The sequence below is a fragment of the Chlorocebus sabaeus genome, chromosome 22, assembly GCF_047675955.1.
Source record: "Chlorocebus sabaeus isolate Y175 chromosome 22, mChlSab1.0.hap1, whole genome shotgun sequence".
Classification (NCBI taxonomy): Eukaryota; Metazoa; Chordata; class Mammalia; order Primates; family Cercopithecidae; genus Chlorocebus; species Chlorocebus sabaeus.
In genome coordinates this window covers 93,251,826-93,276,167 of record NC_132925.1, presented here as the reverse complement: position 1 = coordinate 93,276,167, position 24,342 = coordinate 93,251,826, and the positions used below count along the sequence as shown (strand labels likewise).

At 42.7% G+C, this 24,342-nt stretch overlaps 1 protein-coding gene across 1 annotated transcript; it reads left to right on the top strand.

Moving 5' to 3' along the window:
- The first annotated feature begins 807 nt into the window (after window positions 1-807).
- On the top strand, window positions 808-5,462 carry CRIPTO (cripto, EGF-CFC family member). The gene is made up of 6 exons (XM_007983963.3): window positions 808-833; window positions 1,927-1,979; window positions 2,064-2,198; window positions 2,572-2,686; window positions 2,784-2,893; window positions 3,931-5,462. Exons 1-6 carry the CDS (start codon window positions 814-816, stop codon window positions 4,044-4,046), a joined length of 549 nt encoding a protein of 182 aa, XP_007982154.1. The 5' UTR covers window positions 808-813; the 3' UTR covers window positions 4,047-5,462.
- Window positions 5,463-24,342: the final 18,880 nt, after the last annotated feature.

The window sequence follows — 24,342 nt, the reverse complement described above, 5'->3', positions numbered from 1 at the left end:
GAATTTGCACTTCAAGTCTGGAGTCCCCAAGGAACCCCTCCTGACCCTGAACTTCTATCTCAGTTTCAAGCTTCCTAGTCTTCCCCTGACACACACCTAGCTCCTCGGGCGGAGAGCACCCCTTTCTTGGCCACCCGGGTATCCCCCAGCGGTAGTACGGGGCTCAAAACTCCCGGAAAAGCAAAGGTGGAAGCAAATTTCAGGAAAAAAAACTTCCTGAAATAAAATAAAGTATCAGACGCCTTGAGACCCATACATTTTCAGGTTTTCCTAATTAAAGCAATTACTTTCCACCACCCCTCCAACCTGGAATCACCAACTCGATTCGAGAAACTGATTTTTCTTTCTTTCTTTCTTTCTTCCCCCCGCCCCCCGCCCCAAAAGAGTACATCTGATCATTTTAGCCTGCAACTAATGAGAGAGATATTAGGACTAGTTAACCACAGTTTTACAAGACTCCTCTCCCTGCATGTGGGCCATTGTCATGCTGGTGGGCGTCCCGCCCACCTGAAGGGTCTCCCCGCCCCGACTGGGGTTTGTTGTTGAAGAAGGAGAATCCCCGGAAAGGCTGAGTCTCCAGCTCAAGGTCTAAACTTTCAAGGCCGAAAGCCCTCCAGTTTCCCCTGGACATCTTGTTCCTGCTTCTGCTACGACCTTCTGGGGAACGCATATTTCTCATTTTCTTCTTAAATTGCCATTTTCGCTTTAGGAGATGAATGTTTTCCTTTGGCTGTTTTGGCAATGACTCTGAATTAAAGCGATGCTAACGCCTTCTTTCCCCGCTAATTGCTAAAAGCTACGGACTGCAGGAAGATGGCCCGCTTCTCTTACAGGTATGAGCTAATCTTGAATGTGAGCTTTTTTTGATTGCTAGAGATTGCCAGTTTAGGAAATAAATGTTCTACACCCGTCATTTGATTTTTCTCTTGCTTAAGCCTTAAAGTGCTGCCAACAGCATTGCTCTTTTTCCTGAAAGACCTGGAATTTCACACTGTTACTTCTACCTTTGCCGTTGGCTTTTAACATTTTCCTGTTAATGTTAATTTTCATTTTACGTTAATGACTCTGTCTATGAAATAGTGTTTCTTTATTCTTGTGTAAACAAAGGTCAATACTACAACCAAATTTAAAATCTTCTGAAAAGATTAAAGGCATGAGCAGATACGATACTTGCAAAACCATTAAGATAATAGCAAAAAAAAAAAAAAAAAAAAAAAAAAAACACCACATTTTTTACCTAAAAACCTTTTAAATGATTGGTTAAAATAGTTTGGCCGGGCACGGTGGCTCAAGCCTGTAATCCCAACACTTTGGGAGGCCAAGGCGGGTGGATCACCTGAGGTCAGGAGTTTGAGACCAGCCTGGCCAACAAGGTGAAACCCCGTCTCTACTAAAAATACAAAAATTAGGATTGCAGGTGTCAGACACCTGTAATCCCAGCTACTCCAGAGGCTGAGGCAGGAGAATCGCTTGAGACAGAGGTTGCAGTGAGCTGAGATCGCACCATTGCACTCCAGCCTGGGTGAAAAAGCAAAACTCCATCTCAAAAAATAAAGTAGTTTGTAAAATGTGATTCATCAGTAACATGGGACGCAGCCATTTTTAAATCCTTGTATGAAAACTGTATGCAGGAGAAAAAATATGTGAAATAAAAGATAAAAGACATAAACCTACTTAAAATTAGGTACTTATGTGAGGACAGGGCCTAAGAAATAACAAAATATATTAAAAAGACTTGGATATTGGTGACTTTTTCAACATTTTTCTTTGTTACATGAATTGGCCATTAAACAAAGAAAGGTGGCGCTCTACAATTTCTCTTGAGTGATCTGTGGTCCTGTCCTTGCGATGGGAGGACCCAGGTGTTAACTTGTAAGGCTTTATTTCCTTTGTTTTGCTAACTCATGTCTGACTTCCTCTTCCTAGTGTGATTTGGATCATGGCCATTTCTAAAGCCTTTGAACTGGGATTAGTTGCCGGTGAGAGACCTTTTGTTATTTTGATCACTCACAATTTTTATGTGGCCTGAAATACAGACTCCATGAACTGATTTTGTCATTAAGGGCTGAGCCATCGGGAATTTGCACGTCCATCTTGGGGAGACCTGGCCTTCAGAGATGACAGCATTCGGCCCCAGGAGGAGCCTGCGATTCGGCCTCGGTCTTCCCAACGTGTGTCGCCCATGGGGATACAGAACAGTAAGAACTGCCTGGCTTCGATGCTTCTGCCCTGGCCCTTCATGTGTCTCCTGAGTATCTTTCCAACGCTCTTTCACCTAAAAGGGCACCTGGTTCTGGAACTGGGCAGGTGCTGGACTGCTTTTGGTTTTGGAAGTGAGACAGGGATTGTGTATTTTACTTCCCTAGAGCGCAGTTTTCCTCACCTGAGTCCACTTCACGCTGGGGAACCCCAGAACCACCACTGGCCTATGCATGAAAATGACTTCTGCTCAAAGGCACAGAGTCTTATTCTGTGGGACAACACATTAGTGTTGCATTAACCTTCGCTTACAGGAATTGCCCTTGCACTTTTCCATCCCTACACCCTCAGTCATCTGTTCTTACCTTTCAGGTAAGGAGCTAAACAGAACCTGCTGCCTGAATGGGGGAACCTGCATGCTGGGGTCCTTTTGTGCCTGCCCCCCCTCCTTCTATGGACGAAACTGTGAGCATGATGTGCGCAAAGAGTAAGCCATTCAGAGGGGTGGGGAGCCGTGGAGAGGAGAGGGAAAGGGAAGTAGAAATTTCAGACCCATGGCTATTGCCTTACCTGTTCATTCTCAGGAACTGTGGGTCTGTGCCCCATGACACCTGGCTGCCCAAGAAGTGTTCCCTGTGTAAATGCTGGCACGGCCAGCTCCGCTGCTTTCCTCAGGCATTTCTACCTGGCTGTGGTAAGCTGAGGTTCTCCTCTTTCTTTTGCCCTTTGAAGTTGCCTTGGGGGGTGCTTAGTTAGTAGGCTCTCCTTGTACCTCTTGGCTTGCTAGAGCCTAGCAACTAAAGTTCTGCTTATAAAAGTGTCACAGACTCTTGATGAGATAGTTGCCTTGGCTTCTTTGATATTTATTTCCTCGGAAACCTGGCTAGTCCTGCTGCCTTTCAGATGGAGATGTATTTCAAGTCTGTTTGACATTTTATGGTCTGAACTTCTATTGAGGAAAATAAACAAGTCTTGGTCTCTTGTTTAACCAAGAGATGTTCTCTGGTGTTCCTTTCCTTTGGGCAGGAGGACCCAAACCAGGATGGGCAGCTCATTTGGAGTCCATCCCAACAGCAAATTCTATCAGAGGCTTGGCCCCTTGCTAGTCCTTTAGGAACTTCCAGGGTCCTAAAAGTCCCTGGTAACCCTCTCCCCATACCTTACCATGACTGGTCACAGAACCCTTTCACCTTATTGATTTTTACTAATTTGAGGAAAACAATGAAAAGAAGGGCAGCACCTGGAGAGAAAAAGAGGCGATGGTCCTCTCTCTACCCCAGCCTGAGCCAGGTTTCTAGGGCCCCCCAAGTTCAGAGACCTATAATAGTTTTGGGCTTGGAGATGTTAGAAATGGAAAATATTCAAGTCCAGGAAATAAATGAAAGCAAACATTTCACTGAGAACAGGAAGGAATTCCCCAATCCAGACAGGGATTGTGTCTTTGCCATTTGTATCTTGGGTGTCAGACTCAGGATAGGTGTTTCATAAGTGTAGGTTGAATGATTGGATATGTAGGGGCCATGTTCTCTTCCCGGAACATGGGACCCATCAGAACCTAATCAGGTTCTGCTCATCCCTGCAAGTGAAGGCATCACCACTGGGCTAGGTTCCAATGTGAGTGTCCTGAGAAGAGCAGGTTCACAGTAGGCATGTAGATATGCCACGTTTGTGGGCAGCAGGATGAACTGCCAGAGAGGTTTCCTTTAATGATCAAGCATCCCTACCTTCCAGATGGCCTTGTGATGGATGAGCACCTCGTGGCTTCCAGGACTCCAGAACTACCACCGTCTGCACGTACCGCTTTTATGCTAGCTGGCATCTGCCTTTCTATACAAAGTTACTATTAATCGACATTGACCTATTTCCAGAAATATAATTTTAGATATCATGCAAATTTCATGACCAGTAAAGGCGGCTGCTACAATGTCCTAACTGAAAGATGATCATTTGTTAGTTGCCTTAAAATAATGAATACATTTCCAAAATGGTCTCTAACGTTTCCTTACAGAACTGACTACTTCTTACCTCTTTGCCCTGCCCTCTCCCAAAAAACTACTTCTTTTTTCAAAAGAAAGTCAGCCATATCGGCCGGGCGCGGTGGCTCACGCCTGTAATCCCAGCACTTTGGGAGGCCGAGGTGGGCAGATCACGAGATCAGGAGATCGAAACCGTCCTGACTGACACTGTGAAACCCCGACTCTACTAAAAATACAAAAAATTAGCCGGGCGTGTTGGCGGGCACCTATAGTCCCAGGTACTCGGGAGACTGAGGCAGGAGAATGGTGTGAACCTGGGAGGCGGAGCTTGCAGTGAACCGAGATCACGCCACTGCACTCCAGCCTGGGCGACAGAGCGAGACTCTGTCTCAAAAAAAAAGGAAAAAAAGAAAGTCAGCAATATCTCCATTGTGCCAAGTCCAGTGGTTCTTTTTTTTGAGATGGAGTCTCACTCTGTCACCCAGGCTGGAGTGCAATGGCGCAATCTCAGTTCACTGCAACCTCTGCATCCCGGGTTCAAGCAATTCTCCTGCCTCAACCTCCCAAGTAGCTGGGATTACAGGCATGTGCCACCATGCCCGGCTAATTTTTTTGTATTTTTAATAGAGACGGGGTTTCAACATATTGGCCAGGCTGGTCTCAAACTTCTGACCTTGTGATCCACCTGCCTAAGCCTCTCAAAGTGCTGGGATTACACACGTGAGCAACCACGCAAGGCCTGGTGTTTCTTGATACATGTAATTCTACCAAGGTCTTCTTAATATGTTCTTTTAAATGATTGAATTATATCTTCAGATTATTAAAGACTAATTCTAATGTGGACCTTAGGATACAGTTTTGAGTAGAGTTGATCAAAATCAATTAAAATAGTCTCTCTAGAAGGAAAGAAAGCCTCTTTAAGTGGAGGAACCAGAGTGCTGAAGGAATGGAAGTCTGTCTGCGTGTGTGCAGGGACACTGGGTAGGAAAGAGGAAGCAAAGAGAAGAGAGAGGTTGGAAAACATAAGTTGGGTTACTTGATTGGTGATTAGGTGGGTGTAGAGAAGCAAGTAAAAAGGCTAAATGAAAGGGCAAGTTTCCATCATCTACAGAAAGCTATGTAAGACAAGGACTCCCCTTTTTTTCCCCAAAGGCATTGTAAAAAGAATGAAGTCTCCTTAGAAAAAAATTATACCTCAATGTCCCCAAAAAGATTGCTTAATAAATTATGTTTCCTCCAAACTATGCAATTCTTTTAACTGTTGTAGAAGAGAAAATGTTCACAGTATATTTAGTTGTAAACCAAGTGATCAAACTACAAATTGTAAAACCCATTTTTAAAATACATTGTATATATGTGTATGCGCAGTAAAAATGGAAACTATATTGACCTAAATGTGAACTGGTTCTTTCTAGGTGATGAGGTGCTTTATGGTGGTAGGTTTTTGCTCTCTGTGCCCTTCTGCATTTTCCAAAGTACCATGGTGAGGATGTGTTATATCTGTTTTCCAGGGTCCTAAAAGTCCCTGGCAACCCCCTCCCCGTACCCCACCATGACTGGTCACAGAACCCTTTCACCTTATTGATTTTTACTGATTTTTTTACTGATTTCATATGGAATATGGCAACTATATCTGGCTCAAAACTGAGGAAACCAGAAGAGCCAAGTCCCAGGTGAGTGCTCAGTTCTGTTTCTGGCTTTGACCAGTGTGTTCTGTGAAGGACAAGATTTGCTTCTATTATTTAGGTACCACTTGGTCCATAATTTGTGTTTTTCCTAATTAATTCGCTGCAGATGCAAACTTCCAAATAGGTGAAATTTTTTACAGTGTCCAGTGGAAAGAAAGTGAAATGGGATAAGCAGGAAGCAGTGAGGTGTGCCAGAAAGCACAAAATCAGGAGGTGGACAGGCTGGGTTTGGAAGGTGGTCTGGCCACTTACTGACAGTTGGACCCAGCTTCTTAATCTGAATCTGGATTAGTACCTACATCACAGTATTAGAACTAAGTGACATAAAATAGTTAAATAGTTAAAACAATTATACAAAATAGGTTCTCAATAAATGTCATATTTTCTTCTCTTTTTCCTACATATTTACCACAGAGGATTTTAAAACATTTCTGGGGCCAGAAATATAATTTATTTTTTTTTTCTGAGACAGGGTTTCATGCTGTCCCCCAGGCTGGACTGCAGTGGTGCATTCACAGCAGCTCACTGCAGCCTTGACCGCCTGAGCTCAAGCGCTCCTGCCACCTCAGTCTCACAAGTAGCTGGGACCACAGGAGCACACCACCACAACCAGCTAATTTTGCTTATTTTTTATAGAGATGGGTTCTTGATTTAAGCCACATCATCTGCTAATTTTTTTTCTTTATATCAACTTATTTTTATTGTGGTAAAATATACATTAACATTTACCATTTTAATCATTTGTAAGTTCAGTAGCATTTAAGTACATTTGTATTGTTGTGCAACTGTCACCACCATCTATTTCCAAAACTTTTTCATCATCCTAAGCTGAAATTCTACCTATTAAACATTAACTACCCCTTTGCCCTTCCTCAGGCCCCTGGTAACCACTCTTTGTCTCTGAATTTAACTGTTCTGGATACTTCCAGCAGGGGGAGTTGTACGCTATTTGTCCTTTTGTGGCTGGCTTATTTCACTCAGCATCATGTCTTCAAGGCTGCAGCATGTGCCAAACTTTTTTTTTTTTTTTTGGTGCTGAATATATTTCACTGTATGTGTGTACCACATTCATCCATTGATGGACATTTGAGCTGTTTCCACCTTTGATTACTGTGAATCATGCTACTGTGAACACTGGTGTACAAATACCTGTTTTGAGTCCCTGCTTTCTTTTGTGTACATACTCAGAAGTGGAATTGCTGGATAATATGGTAATACCAAGTCTCAATTTTGTGACATTTTGCATTCCCACCAGCAATGCACAAGGGTTCTAGTTTCTCTACATCCTTGCCTGGCACCTGCTTTGTTTTGTTTTGTTTTGCTTTCATATTAGTTATCCTGATGAGTGTGAAGTGGTATCTCATGGTTTGGATTTGCATCTCCCTAATTATTAGAGATGAGGATTTTTTTTTTCATGTACTTAGTGGCTATCAACTCATTTTTAAAAATGCTTTCTACTTGGCCAAAGGAATAGCATTTGTGAAGTCCCAGATAATTTACACAAGTCTTGAAATTAAAAAATAGTAATGTTCACCTGCAAGTCATCTAAAATTATGAAGCAGAGGTACATGTTGGGAAATGGTTCTCTGGGGGGATACACGAGACTCTAGATTCTACCTTCAGATGGCCTACAGAGTCCTCAAAGTACTGGTCCCCTTGTGGGACCCATAGACATGCGTGGGTCCACGTTCTGGAGTTGGAGGGCATTCCCTGTGGGTGGACTCCCCCTGGTTCATTCAAAACACTGGTGCTGGTTTTTTAGTTTTTGTTGGTTTTTTTGTTTTTGTTTTTGTTTTTTTTGACAGCGTCTCACTCTGTTGCACAGGCTGGAGTGCAGTGGTGCGATCTTGGCTCACTGCAAGCTCCGCCTCCTGGGTTCACGCCATTCTCCTGCCTCAGTCTCCCAAGTAGCTGGGACTACAGGCACCTGCCACCACACCTGGCTAATATTTGTATTTTTAGTAGAGATGGCGTTTCACCATATTGGCCAGGCTGGTCTCAAACTCCTGACCTCAAGTGATCCGCCCGCCTCAGCCTCCCAAAGTGCTGTGATTACAGCCATGAGCCACCATGCCCAGCCAATGGTGCTGTTTTAAAGGCCTGACATCAGAGAATGGTTTACTTATAAGAGCTCAGCCTCCACCATGGAATATTATATCACCTTTAAAAAATCATCTTCAGAAAGGATTTTTAATGCTCTGGAGAAATACTGAAGATGCTATGTCAGGTGTTAAAGGGAGAATACAGTATGGTCTCAACTAGAATTCTTAAAAGGTAGGAAACATAAAAATATTAAAGCAGTCAGTTCTGAATAGGATAATTATGGGTAATTTTAAATTTTATTTTTTTAAACTACAATAGCATGTAATTAATTTCATAATTGGGGAGTTAAGTTTTTGTAAATAAAGGCAAAACTTAGTATGAATTTGTGAGGTTACAAATAATCCAAGTAAAGTTCATGGGTGCTTTCATGGGCAAAGGAGGAGTCATCCTGGGACAACTATGAAATAAGGGGAAAAAACCTTCGAGATGAATGGCTAGATGCAGAATACATGTTTCTATTTCAATGAAAATTATGACAGGGTTGTACTTTGGTGACATCAGTAAATAGAAAATTAGAGGCCAAGCATGGTGGCTCATGCCTGTAATCCCAGCACTTTGGGAAAAGGCTGAGGTGGATGGATCACTTGAGGTCAGGAGTGTTGAGACCAGCCTGGCCAACATAGTGAAACCCCATCTCCACTAAAAAAAAGTACAAAAATTAGCTGAGTATGGTGATGTGCGCCTGTAATCCCAGCTACTTGGGAGGCTGAGGCAGGAGAATCGCTTGAACCTGGGAGGCAGAGGTTGCAGTGAGCCGAGATCCCACCCCTGCACTCCAACCTGGGCCACAGAGCGAGACTTCATCTCAAAAAAAAAAAAAGAAAAAGAAAATTAGAGGAAACACAACGCTGGTAGAAGCAGTTGCTTTGGAATGTGTCTGAGATGACACATATTTTGTATGCCATGTGTATTATATGTTGTATTCTTAAAGTAAACTACAGAAAAGAGTATTAAGAGAATCATAAGAAAGAGAAAATATATTTACTATCCATACAGTGGAAGTGGGTCATCCTAAAGGTCTTCATCCTCATTGTCTTCCCGAAGAGACTCGTGTCCCAGAGGAGTTTCTTGAGCGCCCTGGGCACAGCCCTTGCCAGCCAGGGAGAGGTGACACTGATGCTGCAGTCAGCAGACACCTCACCTGCATTGCTGGGTGCGATGGGGAGCTCTGGAGCCATGGGGAGTTCTGGAGCTGGGGTGGCCCTTCAGAGTTGTCCCCAGCTGAAGCAAGAAGCCAGGTCTTTCTACCCCCGGCATCAATCGGTCATGGAGCACAAGCTGCCCCCGGGAGGGTGCGTGGCCTTGGGTAAGTGGACTCCTTTGAGATGAGGATAGTTCACACCCAACACCCCCAGCCTCTGGGGGGAGGTGGATCTCATCACAGTCCACCGCTCATGCTGCTGGTTCCATTTCCTTCGGGATTCTGAATGGTCGGCTTTCCTGGGTGAACTTTAACAGAAGATTGGTGGGCAGACTACAGTCCCCTCTCCTGCAGCTGATCTCACAGCACAACAGAGAACTGAGGTTCCTCTCCCTCCTGTACCCATTCTGCCTCCCCTTGCCCTGAGCTAGTGCCTCTGCTGTTGTATACGGGTTGCCTGGTGGGGGTGACCAAACCTTCATCCCTAGAGGATCTAAACTCCTGATCCCCACGCCCTTCTGAAGCTCCAGTTGGGCAGGGGTACCAAAATATGCCCCTGTGGATCACCTGAGCTGAAACTTTGTACCCCTATACAGCATTAGAATCTTCCCTGGGAGGAAGCTCCTCCTTGGCCTCAGCAGTTCCTGTCAGTCAAGGGTGAGTCCCAGAGAGAGACACTCTAAGCCAGGAGCAGCCAACATGCTCTAATCCACCCCCAGGGAGTGCCCCCACGGCCTTCTCACACATACACTGCCTGGCCCATGCTGCTTCAATAACAGTGAATATTCAGCTTCTCTGATCACAACTTCTGCGCTCCACAATTATCCTTCTACCTCACAGCTGACTCCTGAGCAAGACAGGGATTAGGGGCACTGACCCCTCACTTAGTTGAAAGTCCATGTATAACTTTGGATTCCCCCAAAACTTAACTCCTACTGTTGACCAGAAGCCTTACCAATAACATAGTCAATTAACACATATTTTGTATGCCATGTGTATTATATATTATATTCTTGAAATAAAGTAAACTACAGAAAAGATTGTTAAGAAAATCATAAGGAAGAGAAAACATATTTACTATTGATACAGTGGAAGTGGGTCATCATAAAGGTCTTCATCCTCATCGTCTTCATGTTGAGTAGGCCAAGGAGGAGAAGGAAGAGGAGAGGTTGGCCTTGCTTTCTCAGGGGTGCTGGAGATGAAAGAAAATTCGTATATAAGTGGATTCATGCCGTTCAAACATATGTTGTTCAAGGGTCAACTGTGAATTATTTTATGAAACTATATGTGCCATTTCCCAGGTCACCTCAGGACTTAGCTGTTGCAATAATCATGCAACAGTTAATGTTTAACCACTTGTTTCTTAGCTTAGACCCTAATCAAGGGCCATGCATTACTCCCATTTGTCAACATTCTCTGGTAGGGCTCCTCTCTGGCCTCAGCAAAGTCTTAAAACAACCAAAAAGCAAAACAAGAAAAACAGGTTGCGTGGGGAGAACCCAGGGAGTCTGACTATTCACACTTTTCTGCAAGAACATCTCCCATCTGTAGTGCCCCCAGAGCATGGGTGACAGTCCATGACTGTCCCCTCTATAAATGGGGGAGCAGGGACACGATCACTCCAAATTCTACCAGCCAGTAGGGAGTTTCCAGGTGCCTTGTATGAGCAAACAGGAAGAATGCAGTTACCTGTGAGCTCACTGTTTTGTAAAAGCTTCACTTTTAAACATTTCTACAGCTGACAAAACCAGTTGGCTCTACACTGATTCTACCAACATTAGAGAGTAGTCAACTGTGCAGATTTTGTCAACTATGCATGTGCACTCCTTGATTAAAAAGAATAAAAAGAGACTACCAAATTTCATTAAAGGGGCCGGCAGGAGGAATGGAGGGGAGGCCCTGGGGAAGGCAGCACTAGAGCCAAGGGCAGGGCTCAGCACCTCAGGGATGAACCCTCTATGACTCTTTGCTAAGGAAAGGAAAGAGCTGAGGGTCAGCCCTGATGAGCACCTAAGGACCAGACCAGACAGAGGAAGGAGGAACAACCAGTGAGAAGACTTGAAGATAGAGGAAGCTTTACCGACCTGGCGAGTGTGGCTGAGAAGTCAGGAGCTAACGGATTTGAACCCCCATTTAATCAGAGGCAGCCCACAACACACAGTGGGAAAGCATCCTGGGCTGCCACTGGCACCCCAGGGCTGACAACCTCACAGGCTGTTCAAGGAGCACAGCAAAGGCAGCCCACATTTTAAAAACTGGCATGGATGTCAATAGGCCTTACAAAGTAGTTATGAGCCTTAAAATGTAGTGCTGAGATTGCATCTCCAACTCAGATGGACAGAGCAGCATGCAGAGGCTCACATTGTGAATTTTAGCTCCAGAATGAGTGCAAAAACAAACTGGCAATCCCGAGAGGACCCACAGACCCTCTCAAGGAAGTGAACTGCTCCTGCAGGACCTGGGAGACACCCCAAATACTGTGCTGGTATCCATGGCTGAGAGACCCATAGAGAGTTCACATCACAGGACTCTGTGCAGACAACCCCCAGTATCAGCCGGAGCCTGGTAGACTTGCTGGGTTGCTAGACCCAGAAGAGAGATAATCACTGCAGCTTGGCTCTCAGAAAGCCACATCCATAGGAAAAGGGGGAGAGTAGTACATCAAGGAAACACCCCATGGAACAAAAGGATCTGAACAACAGGCTTCAGCCCTAGACCTTCCCTCTGACAGAGCCTATCCAAATGAGAAGGAACCAGAAAACCAACTCTGGTAATACGACAAAACAGGCTCTTTAGCAACCCTAAAAAATCACACTAGCTCACCAGCAATGGATCCAAATCAAAAAGAAATCCCTGATTTACCTGAAAAAGAATTCATGATGTTTGTTATTAAGCTAATCAGGGAGGCACCAGAAAAAGGTGAAGCCCAATGCAAGAAAATCCAAAAAGGATACAAGAAGTAAAGGGAGAAATATTCAAGGAAATAGATAGCATAAAGAAAAAACAATCAAAACTTCAGGAAACATTAGATGTAGAAATGCAAATGCTCTGGAAAGTCTCAGCAATAGAATTGAACAAATAGAAGAAAGAAATGCAGAGCTCAAAGACAAGGTCTTCAAATTAACCCAATCCAACACCGACAAAAACAAACAAACAAACAAGAAAAAAACCCAGGAAAATATGAACAAAGCCTCCAAGAAGTCTGAGATTATGTTAAATGACCAAACCTAAGAATAATCGGTGTCCCGAGGAAGAAGAGAAATCTAAAAGTTTGAAAAACATATTTGGGGGGAATAATTGAGGAAAACTTCCCGGCCTTACTAGAGACTTGCACATCCAAATACAAGAAGCACAAAGAACACCTGGGAAATTCATCACAAAAAGCTCCTCGCCTAGGCACATTGTCATTAGGTTATCCAAAGTTAAGACAAAGGAAAGAATCTTAAGAGCTGTCAGACAGAAGCACCAGGTAACCTATAAAGGAAAACCTATCAGATTAACAGCAGATTTCTCAGGAGAAATCCTGGAAGCTAGAAAAGATTGGGGCCCTTTCTTCAGCCTCTTCAAACAAAACAATTATCAGCCAAGCATTTTGTATCCAGCAAAACTAAGCACATATATGAAGGAAAGATACAGTCTTTTTCAGACAAACAAATGCTGAGATAATTTGCCACTACCAAGTCACTACTACAAGAACTGTTAAAAATGAGCTCTAAATCTTGAAACAAATCCTGGAAACACATCAAAACAAAACCTCTATAAAGCATAAATCACACAGGACCTATAAAACAAATATACAATTTATAAAGCAAAAACAAAAAACAAAAAAACCAAGGCACACAGGCAACAAATAGCACAATGAACAGAATGGTACCTCACATCTCAATACTAACATTGAATGTAAATGGCCTAAATGCTCCTCTTAAAAGATACAGAACTGGAGAATGGATTAAAAAAAAATTACCCACCAACTATCTGCTGCTTTCAGGAACTCACCTAGCACATAAGGACTCACATAAACTTAAAGGGATGGAAAAAGGCATTTCGTGCAAATGGACGCCAAAAGCAAGCAAGGGTAGCTATTCTTCTATCAGACAAAACAAACTTTAAAGCAACAGCAGTTAAAACAAAGAGAGTCATTATATAATGGTAAAAGGCCTTGTCCAACAGGAAAATATCACAATCCTAAACATATATGCACCTAACACTGGAGAACCCCAATTTATAAAACAATTACTAAAAGACCTAGGAAATGAGATAGACAGCAACACAATAATAGCAGGGGACTTCAGTACTCCACTGACAGCACTAGACAGGTCATCAGGACAGAAACTCAACAAAGAAACAATGGATTTCAACTATACTTTGGAACAAATGGACTTAGCAGATATATACAGAACATTTCATCCAACAACTGTAGAATACACATTCTATTCAACAGCATATGGAACTTTCTCTAAGATAGACCATATGATAGGACACAAAATGAGTCTCAATAAATTTAAGAAAATTGAAATTATATCAAGCACTCTCTCAGACCACAGTAGAATAAAACTGGAAATAACTCCAAAAGGAAACTTCAAAACCATGGAAATACATGGAAATTAAGTAACCTGCTCCTGAATGATCATTGGGTCAAAAAGGAAAGCAAGATGGAAATTTAAAATTTATTTGAACTGAACAACAATAATGACACAACCTACCAAAACCTCTGGGATACAGTAAAGGCCGTGCTAAGAGGAAATTTCATAGCCCTAAATGCCTGTATCAAAAAGACTGAAAGACCACAAACTGACATCTAAGGTCACACCTCAAGGAACTAGAGAAATAAGAGCAAACCAAACTCAAACCCAGCAGAAGAAACGAAATAACCAAGATCAGAGCAGAACTAAATGAAATTGAAACAACAACCAAAAAAACCCACAAAAGATAAATGAAACAAAAAGCTGGTTTTTTGAAAAGATAAAATTGATAGACCATTAGCAAGATTAACCAAAAAAAGAAGAGAGAAATTTCAAATAACCCCATTAAGAAATGAAAAGGGAGATATTACAACCGGCACCACTGAAATACAAAAGATCACTCAAGGCTACTATGAACACCTTTACATACATAAATTAGAAAACCTAGAAGAGATGGATAAATTCCTGGAAAAATGCAACTTTGCTGGCTTACATCATGAAGAATTAGATACCCTGAACAGACCAATAACAAGCAGTGAGATTGAAATGGTAATTTAAAAATTACCAACAATAAAAAGTCCAGGACCAGATGGATTCACAGCAGAATTCTACCACACATTTAAAGAAGAATTGGTACTAATCTTACTAATCTTTTTGATACTATTCCACAAGATAAAGAAAGAAGGAGCCCTCCCTAATTTATTCTATGAAGCCATTATCACCCTAATACCAAAACCAGAAAAGGACATAACCAAAAAAGAAAACTATAGACCGATATCCCTGATGAACATAGATGCTAACATCCTTAACAAAATACTAGCTAACCAAATCCAACAACATATCAAAAAGGTAATCCACCATGATCAAGAGGGTTTCATACCAGGGATGCAGGGGTGGTTTAACATATGCAAGTCAATAAATGTGATACACAACATAAACAGAATTTTTAAAAAATCAGTAATCACCTCCATATATGAAGAAAAAGCATTAGACAAAACCCAGCCTCTCTTTATGATTAAAACTCTCAGCCGGGCACAATGGTTCACGCCTGTAATCCCAGCACTTTGGGAGGTTGAGGAGGGTGGATCACCTGAGGTCAGGAGTTCAAGACCAGCCTCAACATGGAGAAACCTCGTCTCTACTAAAAATACAAAATTAGCCGGGCATGATGGTGCATGCCTGTAATCCCAGCTACTCGGAAGGCTGAAGCAGGAGAATTGCTTGAACCTGGGAGGCAGAGGTTGTGGTGAGCCGAGATCGCACCATTACGCTCCAGCCTGGGCAACAAGAGTGAAACTCCGTCTCAAAAAAAAAAAAAAAACTCTCAGCAAAATTGGCCTACAAGGGACATACCTCAATGTAATAAAAGCCGTCTATGACAAACCCACAGCCAACGTAATACTGAAAAGGGAAAAGTTGAAAGCATTCCTTCTGAGAACTGGAACATGACAAGGATGCCCACTCTTACTACTCCTCTTCAACGTAGTACTGGAAACCTAGCCAGAGCAATATGACAAGTGAAAGAAATAAAGGGCATCCAAATTGGTAAAGAAGAAGTCAGACTGTCACTGTTTGCTGACAATATGATCATTTACCTCAAAAACCCTAAAGACTCCTCTGGAAAGCTCCTAGAACTGATAAAAGAATTCAGCAAAGTTTCTGGATACAAGACTAATGTCTACGAATCAGTGGCTCTTCTATACAACAACAGTGAACAAGCAGAGAAACAAATCAGGAACTCAACTCCTTTTACAATAGCTGCAAAAAAATATACAATACCTAGGAATATACCTAACAAAGGAATCGAAAGATCTCTACAAGGAAAACTACAAAACACTGCTGAAAGAAATCGTAGATGACACAAACAAATGGAAACACATCCCATGCTCAGGGATGGGTAGAATCAATATTGTAAAAATGACCACACTGCCAAAAGCAATCTACAAATTCAACGCAATCCCCTTCAAAATACCACCATCATTCTTCACAGAATTAGAAAAAGCAATTCTAACATTCATATGGAACCATAAAAGAGCCCCCATAGCCAAAGCAAGACTAAGCAAAAAGAACAAATATGGAGGCATCACACTACCTGATTTCAAACTATACTATAAGGCCGTACTCACCAAAACAGCATGGTACTGCTATAAAAATAGGCACACAGACCAATGGACTAGAATAAAGAACCCAGAAATAAACCCAAATACTTACAGCCAACTGATCTTTGACAAAGCAAACAAAAACATGAAGTGGGGAAAGGACACCCTATTCAACAAATGGCACTGGGATAATTGGCAAGCCACGTGTAAGAGAATGAAACTGGATCCTTGTCTCTCACCTTATACAAAAATGAACTAAAGATGGATCAAAAATTTAAATCTAACACCTGAAACTGTAAAAATTCTAAAAGATAACATTGGAAAAACCCTTCTAGACATTGGCTTAGGCAAGGATTTCATGACCAAGAACCCAAAAGCAAATGCAATAAAAACAAAGATAAATAGCAGGGACTTAATTAAACTAAAGAGCTTTTGCACAACAAAAGGAACAGTCAGCAGAATAAATAGACAACTCACAGAGTGGGAGAAAATCTTCACAATCTATACATCTGACAAAGGACTAATATCCAGAATCTACAATGAATTCAAACAAATCAGTAAGAAAAAAAACAAACAGTCCCATCAAAAAGTGAGCTAAGGACATGAAGAGACAATTCTCAAAAGAAGATATACAAATGACCAACAAACATGTGAAAAAAAATACTGAACATCACTAATGATCAGGAAAATGCAAGTCAAAACCACAATGTGATACCACCCTACTCCTGCAAGAATGGCCATAATCAAAAAATTAAAAAACAGTAGATGTTGGCATGGATGCAGTGATCATTTCCCATTTGCCTTTGATTCCTAGCATTGGCGTCTGCCATGGAGGGCTCACTATATGAAACTGGGGCAAATCTGACAATTACGGGTTTACACCACACAATCAGCATCAGAAACACCTGTGCAGGTCAGCAGTGCTGTATCACCAAGGAGAAGAATGTGAGCTCCCTCTTCTGTTTTCATTTCGCTCTCTCCCTTCCACACTGCTGATGGGAATGTAAACTAGCACAGCCACTATGGAAAACAGTGTGGAGATTCCTTAAAGAACTAAAAGTAGAACTACCATTTGATTCAGCAATCCCACTACTGGGTATCTACCCAGAGGAAAAGAAATCATTATACAAAAAAGATACTTGCACACGCATGTTTATACTAGCACAATTTGCAATTGCAAAATTGTGGAACCAATCCAAATGCCCATCAATTGATGACTGGATAAAGAAACAATGGAATACTACTCGGACATAAAAAGGAATGAATTAACAGCATTTGCAGCGACCTGGATGAGATTGGAGACTATTTTAAGTGAAGTAACTCAGGAATGGAAAAACAAACATCTTATGTTCTCACTGATAAGTGGGAGCTGAGCTATGAGAACACAAAGGCATAAGAATGATACAACGGACTTTGGGGACTTGGGGAGAAGGGTGGGAGGGGGGTGAGGGATAAAAGACTATGAGTAGGGTGCAACATATACTGCTCAGGTGATGGGTGCACCATAGTCTCACAAATCACCACTAAATAACTTACTCATGTAACCAAATACCACCTGAACCCCAATAACCTATGGAAATTTTTTTTTAAATGTAATGCCCACCTTGGCACAGGTATAGTACCAGCGTCCTCATCTGGGAGGGAGAAACACAGTCTGGGGCTCCCACATGCCCCTCCTACTTTTCCTACCTCCCGGACCCCTGCCCCTGCCATAGGGGAATATCCACTCTGTGAGCCCCCGCTGAATCCCCTCATGTACCTTTAGTCTCTTGTAGGTTCCGTTATGCTCCATCACCCTGATACGTTTTCATGTCTCTCAGCCTGACTGGTCTGTACGCATCCTCGGCACCTGTGTGCTGGCTGCGGGAATCCTAGGGCCATTTCATAGAAGCTTGATAAGTGGAGGAAGGAAAGATAAAAGGAAGAGAGGGAGAGAGGGAAGGAAGAAGAGAGGAGATGGGCCAGCAGAGGGTCTTTCTCATTAACAGTGATAAGACCCTCTTACATAATAATTAGCACTTCTTAGATTGCCTCCTACATCCCCCAACACAGGGAAGATGGTAAAGAAAGAACAAGGCAGTGCAGAGACAGAGCTCCTTCAGAGGAGAAGCAGACCCTGTCAGGTCTGGTCACCCGCTAGGAGTCTGCGCTTCCCTGCAGACCTGGCCAGCCGCATCCCCCTGGTCAACACTGGTCTAAAAGGAAAAAGGGAGAGAGCGAAATGAAAACAGAAGAGGGAGCTCACATTCTTCTCCTTGGTGATACAGCACTGCTGACCTGCACAGGTACTTCTGATGCTGATTGTGTGGTGTAAACCCGTAATTCTCAGATTTGCCCCAGTTTCATATAGTGAGCCCTCCATGGCAGACGCCAATGGTAGGAATCAAAGGCAAATGGGAAATTATAAAGTCCCCATTCAGATTTATTTTCAATTGGAACCAAAAAAGTAAGGACTAAGGGTTCGATAAATCATTACATCATATTAATCAGAACAATTGACATTGCTATTGTAGCATTTCATCTTCAAAAAAGCCGAAACTGGCTTTTGGTTGAAAGCATTCCTTCCCCCTGAGAGCTGGAACAAGACAAGGATGTCCACTCTTACTATTTCTATTCAGCATAGCACTCAAGGTCCTAGCCAGAGCAATTAGACAAAAGAAAGAAATAAAGGGCATCCAAACTAGTAACGAGGAAGTCAAACTGCCTCCAGAATAAACACATCAAAACATAAAGCTAAGAGAGGCTGTCAGGCTTGACTATAATGAAGTAATTGTCCCATGTTGGGTGTTTACAGAAAAACATTTTATGAGTAATGAGTAATCTTTTATGTCTCCCTTTTTTTATTTGCTTATTTTTGTTATAGATGCATGCTTGGGTAACAGCAGACTACGGGCTAATATATTTTTACTACAGAAAAATGAATCTGCTAATGCAAGACCTGGGAATATCTTTAACCATCTTTGTGAAGAATACAATAGACTGGTTTTCATAGGACATTAATTGAAAATTACAGGAATCTGTAAAAATAGTGATTGTCTGAGATCAGTCACCCACTGTGAAAAAAGAATTGTGTGAAAGTCATGCATATATACTGCTTTTCATGTACCAATTTTCCCATAGCTCTTAATAAAGTTTCATTATTAATGATTTAAATAATTATTGATTTATTGCAATTGATGCATTACAATTAACTTATTACCAATGACTTTAATCAGTATTGATGGTTTAATTATTAGTGATGAAGTCAGCACTGGTGATTTAAATCGGAAGAGGAATTTAACCTTAAAACACCTTGTTAGTCTTTATAGCATCTCCTCAGGTGAAAAGAGAAGGTTTTTATCAGACACAAGAAAAAAAAAAATGGAAAGACCATTGCTCACCCACAGGTAGTAGAGTGGACAAAAGCTTGGGGAACAGAGCCCCAATGCCCACTGTGTGACCTCGGGCAAATCACTTTCCCTCTCTGTGCCCCTGAGGGCTGAGGTGAGGACTGGATGTGAGTTCATTCATTTGAAGAATGAGAATGGTACCTCCCTAGAATGCTCTGCCAGCATCATTGTCACCGAGCCCTGTGCAGATATGAGCATACAGAGATGAGCACGTGTGGGCTCAGAGGGTTCATGGGTGCCTTGAAACCATCCACGGTCCATGGACCTCGGCTTAGGAACCCTCCCAGAAATCACTGTGTGTTAAATGTGTGGGGATGACCTGAAATCCCCTCATTTCACAGATGAATCTACAATGATAGGAGTGTTGAGAATGATAAGCGTTTCCAAGGCCACAACTCCACCAAAGCTTGTCTTTACTCAGCCCCTGGACTCTCCCCATCCCCTAGGCTGTCCCCTGATGACACTTTGTTCATCAGGAGATAACGTAAAATGCCTTAACTGACAGGAAAGTCATTAGACCCTGGTAGGGCAGCTGGGAGGAGCCTGGAAAGAACCGATCCTGCATGAATGGTGGAGGTCCTCAAAGCCCTCAAATCCAACTGCTGGCACCCCCCGTTGTCCAGCAGCTGCCCTGGCTGGTGCCGTGGTCACTCACAGATCACAGGCTGCACTCCAGACCCAGGATGTCAGCCCGTGCCATGACCTGAACACGTTTGTTCACCCACCCCTGGGCTGCAGAGTGGAGGGGGTTCCATTCTGTGGTCACTGCAGCCTGATCCCTTCTCCCTGAAGCCCACCTTGGGGCTGACCAGAGAGCTGCTCTGTGATCCACCTCCGCCCTCTCCAAGCCTTTTACCTTGAAACCTAAGGACGTGCCCAGGCAGACGTGACTGGACTCAGCAACCTCATTCTGAGTGTCTGGAAAGACCCCAAAGAGTCTCTTGCTCAAAATAATCTACCCAACAGTACTGCTGGAGAATCTTCCCCTGATCTCATGTTTTCTTCAGAGAATGACGTGGAACACTCCAGTGAAAATGCTAGTGTAATCCAGGGTGGCTTACTAACTAGTATCCACCTCGACAGCCAAGCAGGAACTGCTTATCTGAAAGTAATGGAATACGGATCTGATTTATAAAGGGGTTGGAAAATGTCAGGCCAAGTGAGACACAAGCCCAGGCCACGTCAATTTCGCAATCATATCCATTGCCATGCATAATTTTAAATGAGGTCTTTGAAGATAAATCACCAGTGGCACAGACTTCCAATTACTCACAGATTTCTGCATCACAAAGTGGTACAGTCTTCCCAGAACACTCAAAGGCACTTAAAGCTTGGGAGGGAGGCTTCTGTCAGAGTTGCAGAGGATGTTTCTCAGAGGAGCTCCAGTTCCTGGCACTGTATCAGTTGGGGTCTGTGGCGGGCAGGGGGAGTAGGGTATATGGGTCGGCAACTCTGCCCAATCCCTCTGTCAAGTCCAGTGCCCTGCCCAGATGGCCCAGTATGCATGGGCCTACTCCCCTGCAGGCCTCCTCCTCCTCTCTGATCACGCCCTCTGCAACAAGAGCAGCATCATTTCTGGGCCTTCCCGTGCCTGTCTGTGTCTTTTGTTATATATGCTGCGTTTCTTAACACTTTTTTAAAATCCTCATTGATAACTGATTAAATTAGATAATGTCATTGAAAGCATTTTGTAAACTAAAAAGTATTCTACAAAGTCTGTATTAAATTTTTATTGTTGCAGACTCACAATCATGACTCAGGACTCTTAACCTGTCCATTAGGAGCCCAGCCTGGTAAGGGGCTTGCTGAGGGATGGAGGGAGACAACAGATGTTCAGCTGCTTCCTATTTAACAGTCCCCCATGGTCTTGGTGAAGGAGGCCCAGGTTGGTCCAAGGTGAAAGCCACCCAGATGTGGCAGAGTAAGGGACACAGCCCCTTGATCAGTCACTGATGTTATTTCCTGACTTCCCTTGGATCTAGCCTAGCCATCCAGAGACTTGTTTTTGAAATGGAGTCTCACTGTGTTCCCCAGGCTGGAGTACAATGGCATGATCTCAGCTCACTGCAGCCTCCGCCTCCTGGGTTCAAACGATTCTCTTGTCTCAGTCTCCCAGGTAGCTGGGATTACAGACACCTGCCACCACACCCAGATAATTTTTTTTTTTTTTTTTTTGAGACGGAATCTCACTCTGTCACCCAGATTGGAGAACAGTGGCACGATCTCAGCTCACTGCAAACTCTGCCTCCTGGGTTCAAGCGATTCTTCTGCCTCAGCCTTCCAAGTAGCTAAGACTATAGATGTGCACCACCACGTCTGGCTAATTTTTGTATTTTTAGTAGAGACAGGGTTTCACCATTTTGGTCAGGCTGGTCTCGAACTCCTGACCTCATGATCCGCCCACTCGACCTCCCAAAGTGCTGGTATTACAGGCATGACCCACTGCACCAGGCTAATTTATATATTTTTAGTAGAGACTGGGTTTCACCATGTTGGCCAGACTGATCTTGAATACCCGACCTCAGGTGATCCGCCCACCTCGGCCTCCCAAAGTGCTGGGATTACAGGCATGAACCACCTCACACAGCCTAGCTTGGAAGCTAGGACCCCTCCACGGCACAGACACACCCAGTACCGTGTGTTGTTTATAAATTCCTCTCTCCTCTAAAAGATGCCAGAGCTCCTTGAAGAAATGACTGATTCCAGGGCTGAGACAGGGAAAATACAAGATGACACTGAAGCATTTTGTGCCAAAAAGTAAAGATGTGCACAAAGAATGATGGAACACCTCAAGGGACACAGAAACCAGCTTGAGGTGACTCCCACTGGCCAAATGTGAGACAACTTGAGCATCAAAATTAAAAGTGATATAGCTGAGAGCAGAGGCTCACTCCTGTAATCCCAGCACTTTGGAAGGCCGACATGGGAGGATCACTTGAGTCCAGGAGTTCAAGACCAGCCTAGACAACATGGCAAAAACCCATCTCTACAAAAAATACAAAAACTAGCCATACTTGGTGGCGTGCACCTATAGTCCCAGCTACCCAGGAGGCTGAGATGGGACGATAGCTTGAGCCCAGAAGACGGAGGTTTCAGTGAGCCGAGATCACACCACTGCACTCCAACCTGGGTGACAGAGTGAGCTGTCTCAAAAAAAAAAAAAAGTGATAATGACTTATAAACTATCAAATAAAATAATAATTTATAAGTTCATACTGATAGTAAATTGATATCTAGGTCAATAGATCAATAGGCTGATGGTTGAGAAGAGGAAACTTCTCTACTGTAGGATGTCAACTAATAAATGCAGAGGGAAAGATGGAGTTAAAAAATTACATGTGTGGACAGGCACAGTGGCTCATACCTATAATCCTAGCACTTTGGCAGGCTGAGGCAGGAGGACCACTTGAGGCAAGGAGTTTGAGCTCATTCTGGGCAACATAGCAAGATCTCATCTCTACAAGAAAAAAAAAAAATACAAAAATTAGCGGGGTGTGGTGGTGCACACGTGTAGTCCCAACTACTCCAAAGACTGAGGCAGGAGGATCCCTTGAGCCCAGGAGTTCAAGGCTGCAGTGAGCTATGATAGCACCACTGCACTCCAGCCTAGGTGACAGAGTGAGATCTCATCTCTAAAAAATAGTAAGTTAAAAATAAAGGAAAGTTACATTTGTAACCATCATAATAAAAATTGTTGGTGGCAAATATCATCAGTGGATGCTAAAACTAGAGTCTGAAAGTTTGACGGACAACAAGGTGTTTGCTCAGTCTCACAGCATCTCCCCACAAGATGCTTATTCATTGTGAAGGGAGAAATAGTCACTTTACAGGGAGAAAACTGGTAGATTTCACCTTGATCAAGTGATCAGTGTTGACACCAATATAGGAACAAATGGCTATCTTCTGCCTCCGGTGAGGACGCCCCAATGGGAAACATCGTCTCTTCAGTGGCACTCACACCCAAAATCCACAGGCTGAGTCTAGTAATGATGAAACATCAACCAAAACCAAATTGAGAGGCATCCTACAAAGTGCTGGCCTGTGATCTTTAAAAACATCAGTGTCACAGAAGAAAAAAAGGGTGCTGAGGAAGTGTGCTAATCTAAAAGTGGCTGAAAAGACATGATAAGTGAATGCCATGTGTTTCCTGGGATTGAATCGCAAGAAAAAGAATTGCTATAAGTTGCATCAAATCTGAAAAGTGTTTGTATATTAGAAAATATTTGTTAAAATTCCTAATTTTGATCACTGTATGGTAGTTATATAAGATAATGTTCTTAAGAAATACACAATGAAGAATTTTGTGGTAAAAAGGCATGTTGTTTGCAACTTACCTTCAAACGACTCAAAAACAGAACTAGATGGATAGACAGGTGGTGGGTATAGCAAAGGACAGAGAAAGAGTCAGGAAATGCTACAGCAAAGGTGGCAAAATGATATTTGGTTAATCTTGGTGAAGGATATTCTATGTACTATTCTTGAAACTTTGCTATTAAATGTGAAATTATTTTAAAGTAGCAAGTTTATTAAAAAGCAAAACATGACAAGTGAAAAGAAAGATATTAAGCAGGATATATGCAGGATGGGAATATAAAATGGTACAGACACTCTGGAAAATAGTTTGGCAGTTTCCTAAAACACTAAACATGTGCTTACCATATGACCCAGTAATTGAGCTCTTGGGTGTTTATCCCAAAAAAGGAAAACTTACGTCCACTAAAAACCTGTACATGAATGTTCCCAGCAGCTTTATTGGCAATACTCGAAAACTTGAAACCCCCAAAACATCCTTCCACAGGTGACTGGTTAAACAAACTGGTGTAGTCGCACCATGGAATACTACTTAGCAATAAAAAGGAACAAGCTATTCATATATGCAACAGTTTGGATGAATCTCAAGGAAATTATGCTGAGTGCAAAAAGCCAAACTCAAAAAAAAGTCACACACAGTAGGATTTTATTTATATAGCATTCTTAAAATGTTACAGAGCACAGATTTGTAGTTTTGTGCCCTGAAACTACTACTAGAGGATGTGGAGAAAGGGAGGGAGGGAAGAGGCTATGA

What these genes read in the sequence shown, in the direction of transcription:
- CRIPTO (XM_007983963.3), top strand. Translation starts at nt 814, where the DNA reads ATGGCCCGCTTCTCTTACAG. An exon ending in ATGGCCCGCTTCTCTTACAG is followed by an intron (nt 834 to 1,926) that starts GTATGAGCTAAT and finishes TCCTCTTCCTAG; the next exon opens with TGTGATTTGGATCATGGCCA. An exon ending in GAGCATGATGTGCGCAAAGA is followed by an intron (nt 2,687 to 2,783) that starts GTAAGCCATTCA and finishes GTTCATTCTCAG; the next exon opens with GAACTGTGGGTCTGTGCCCC.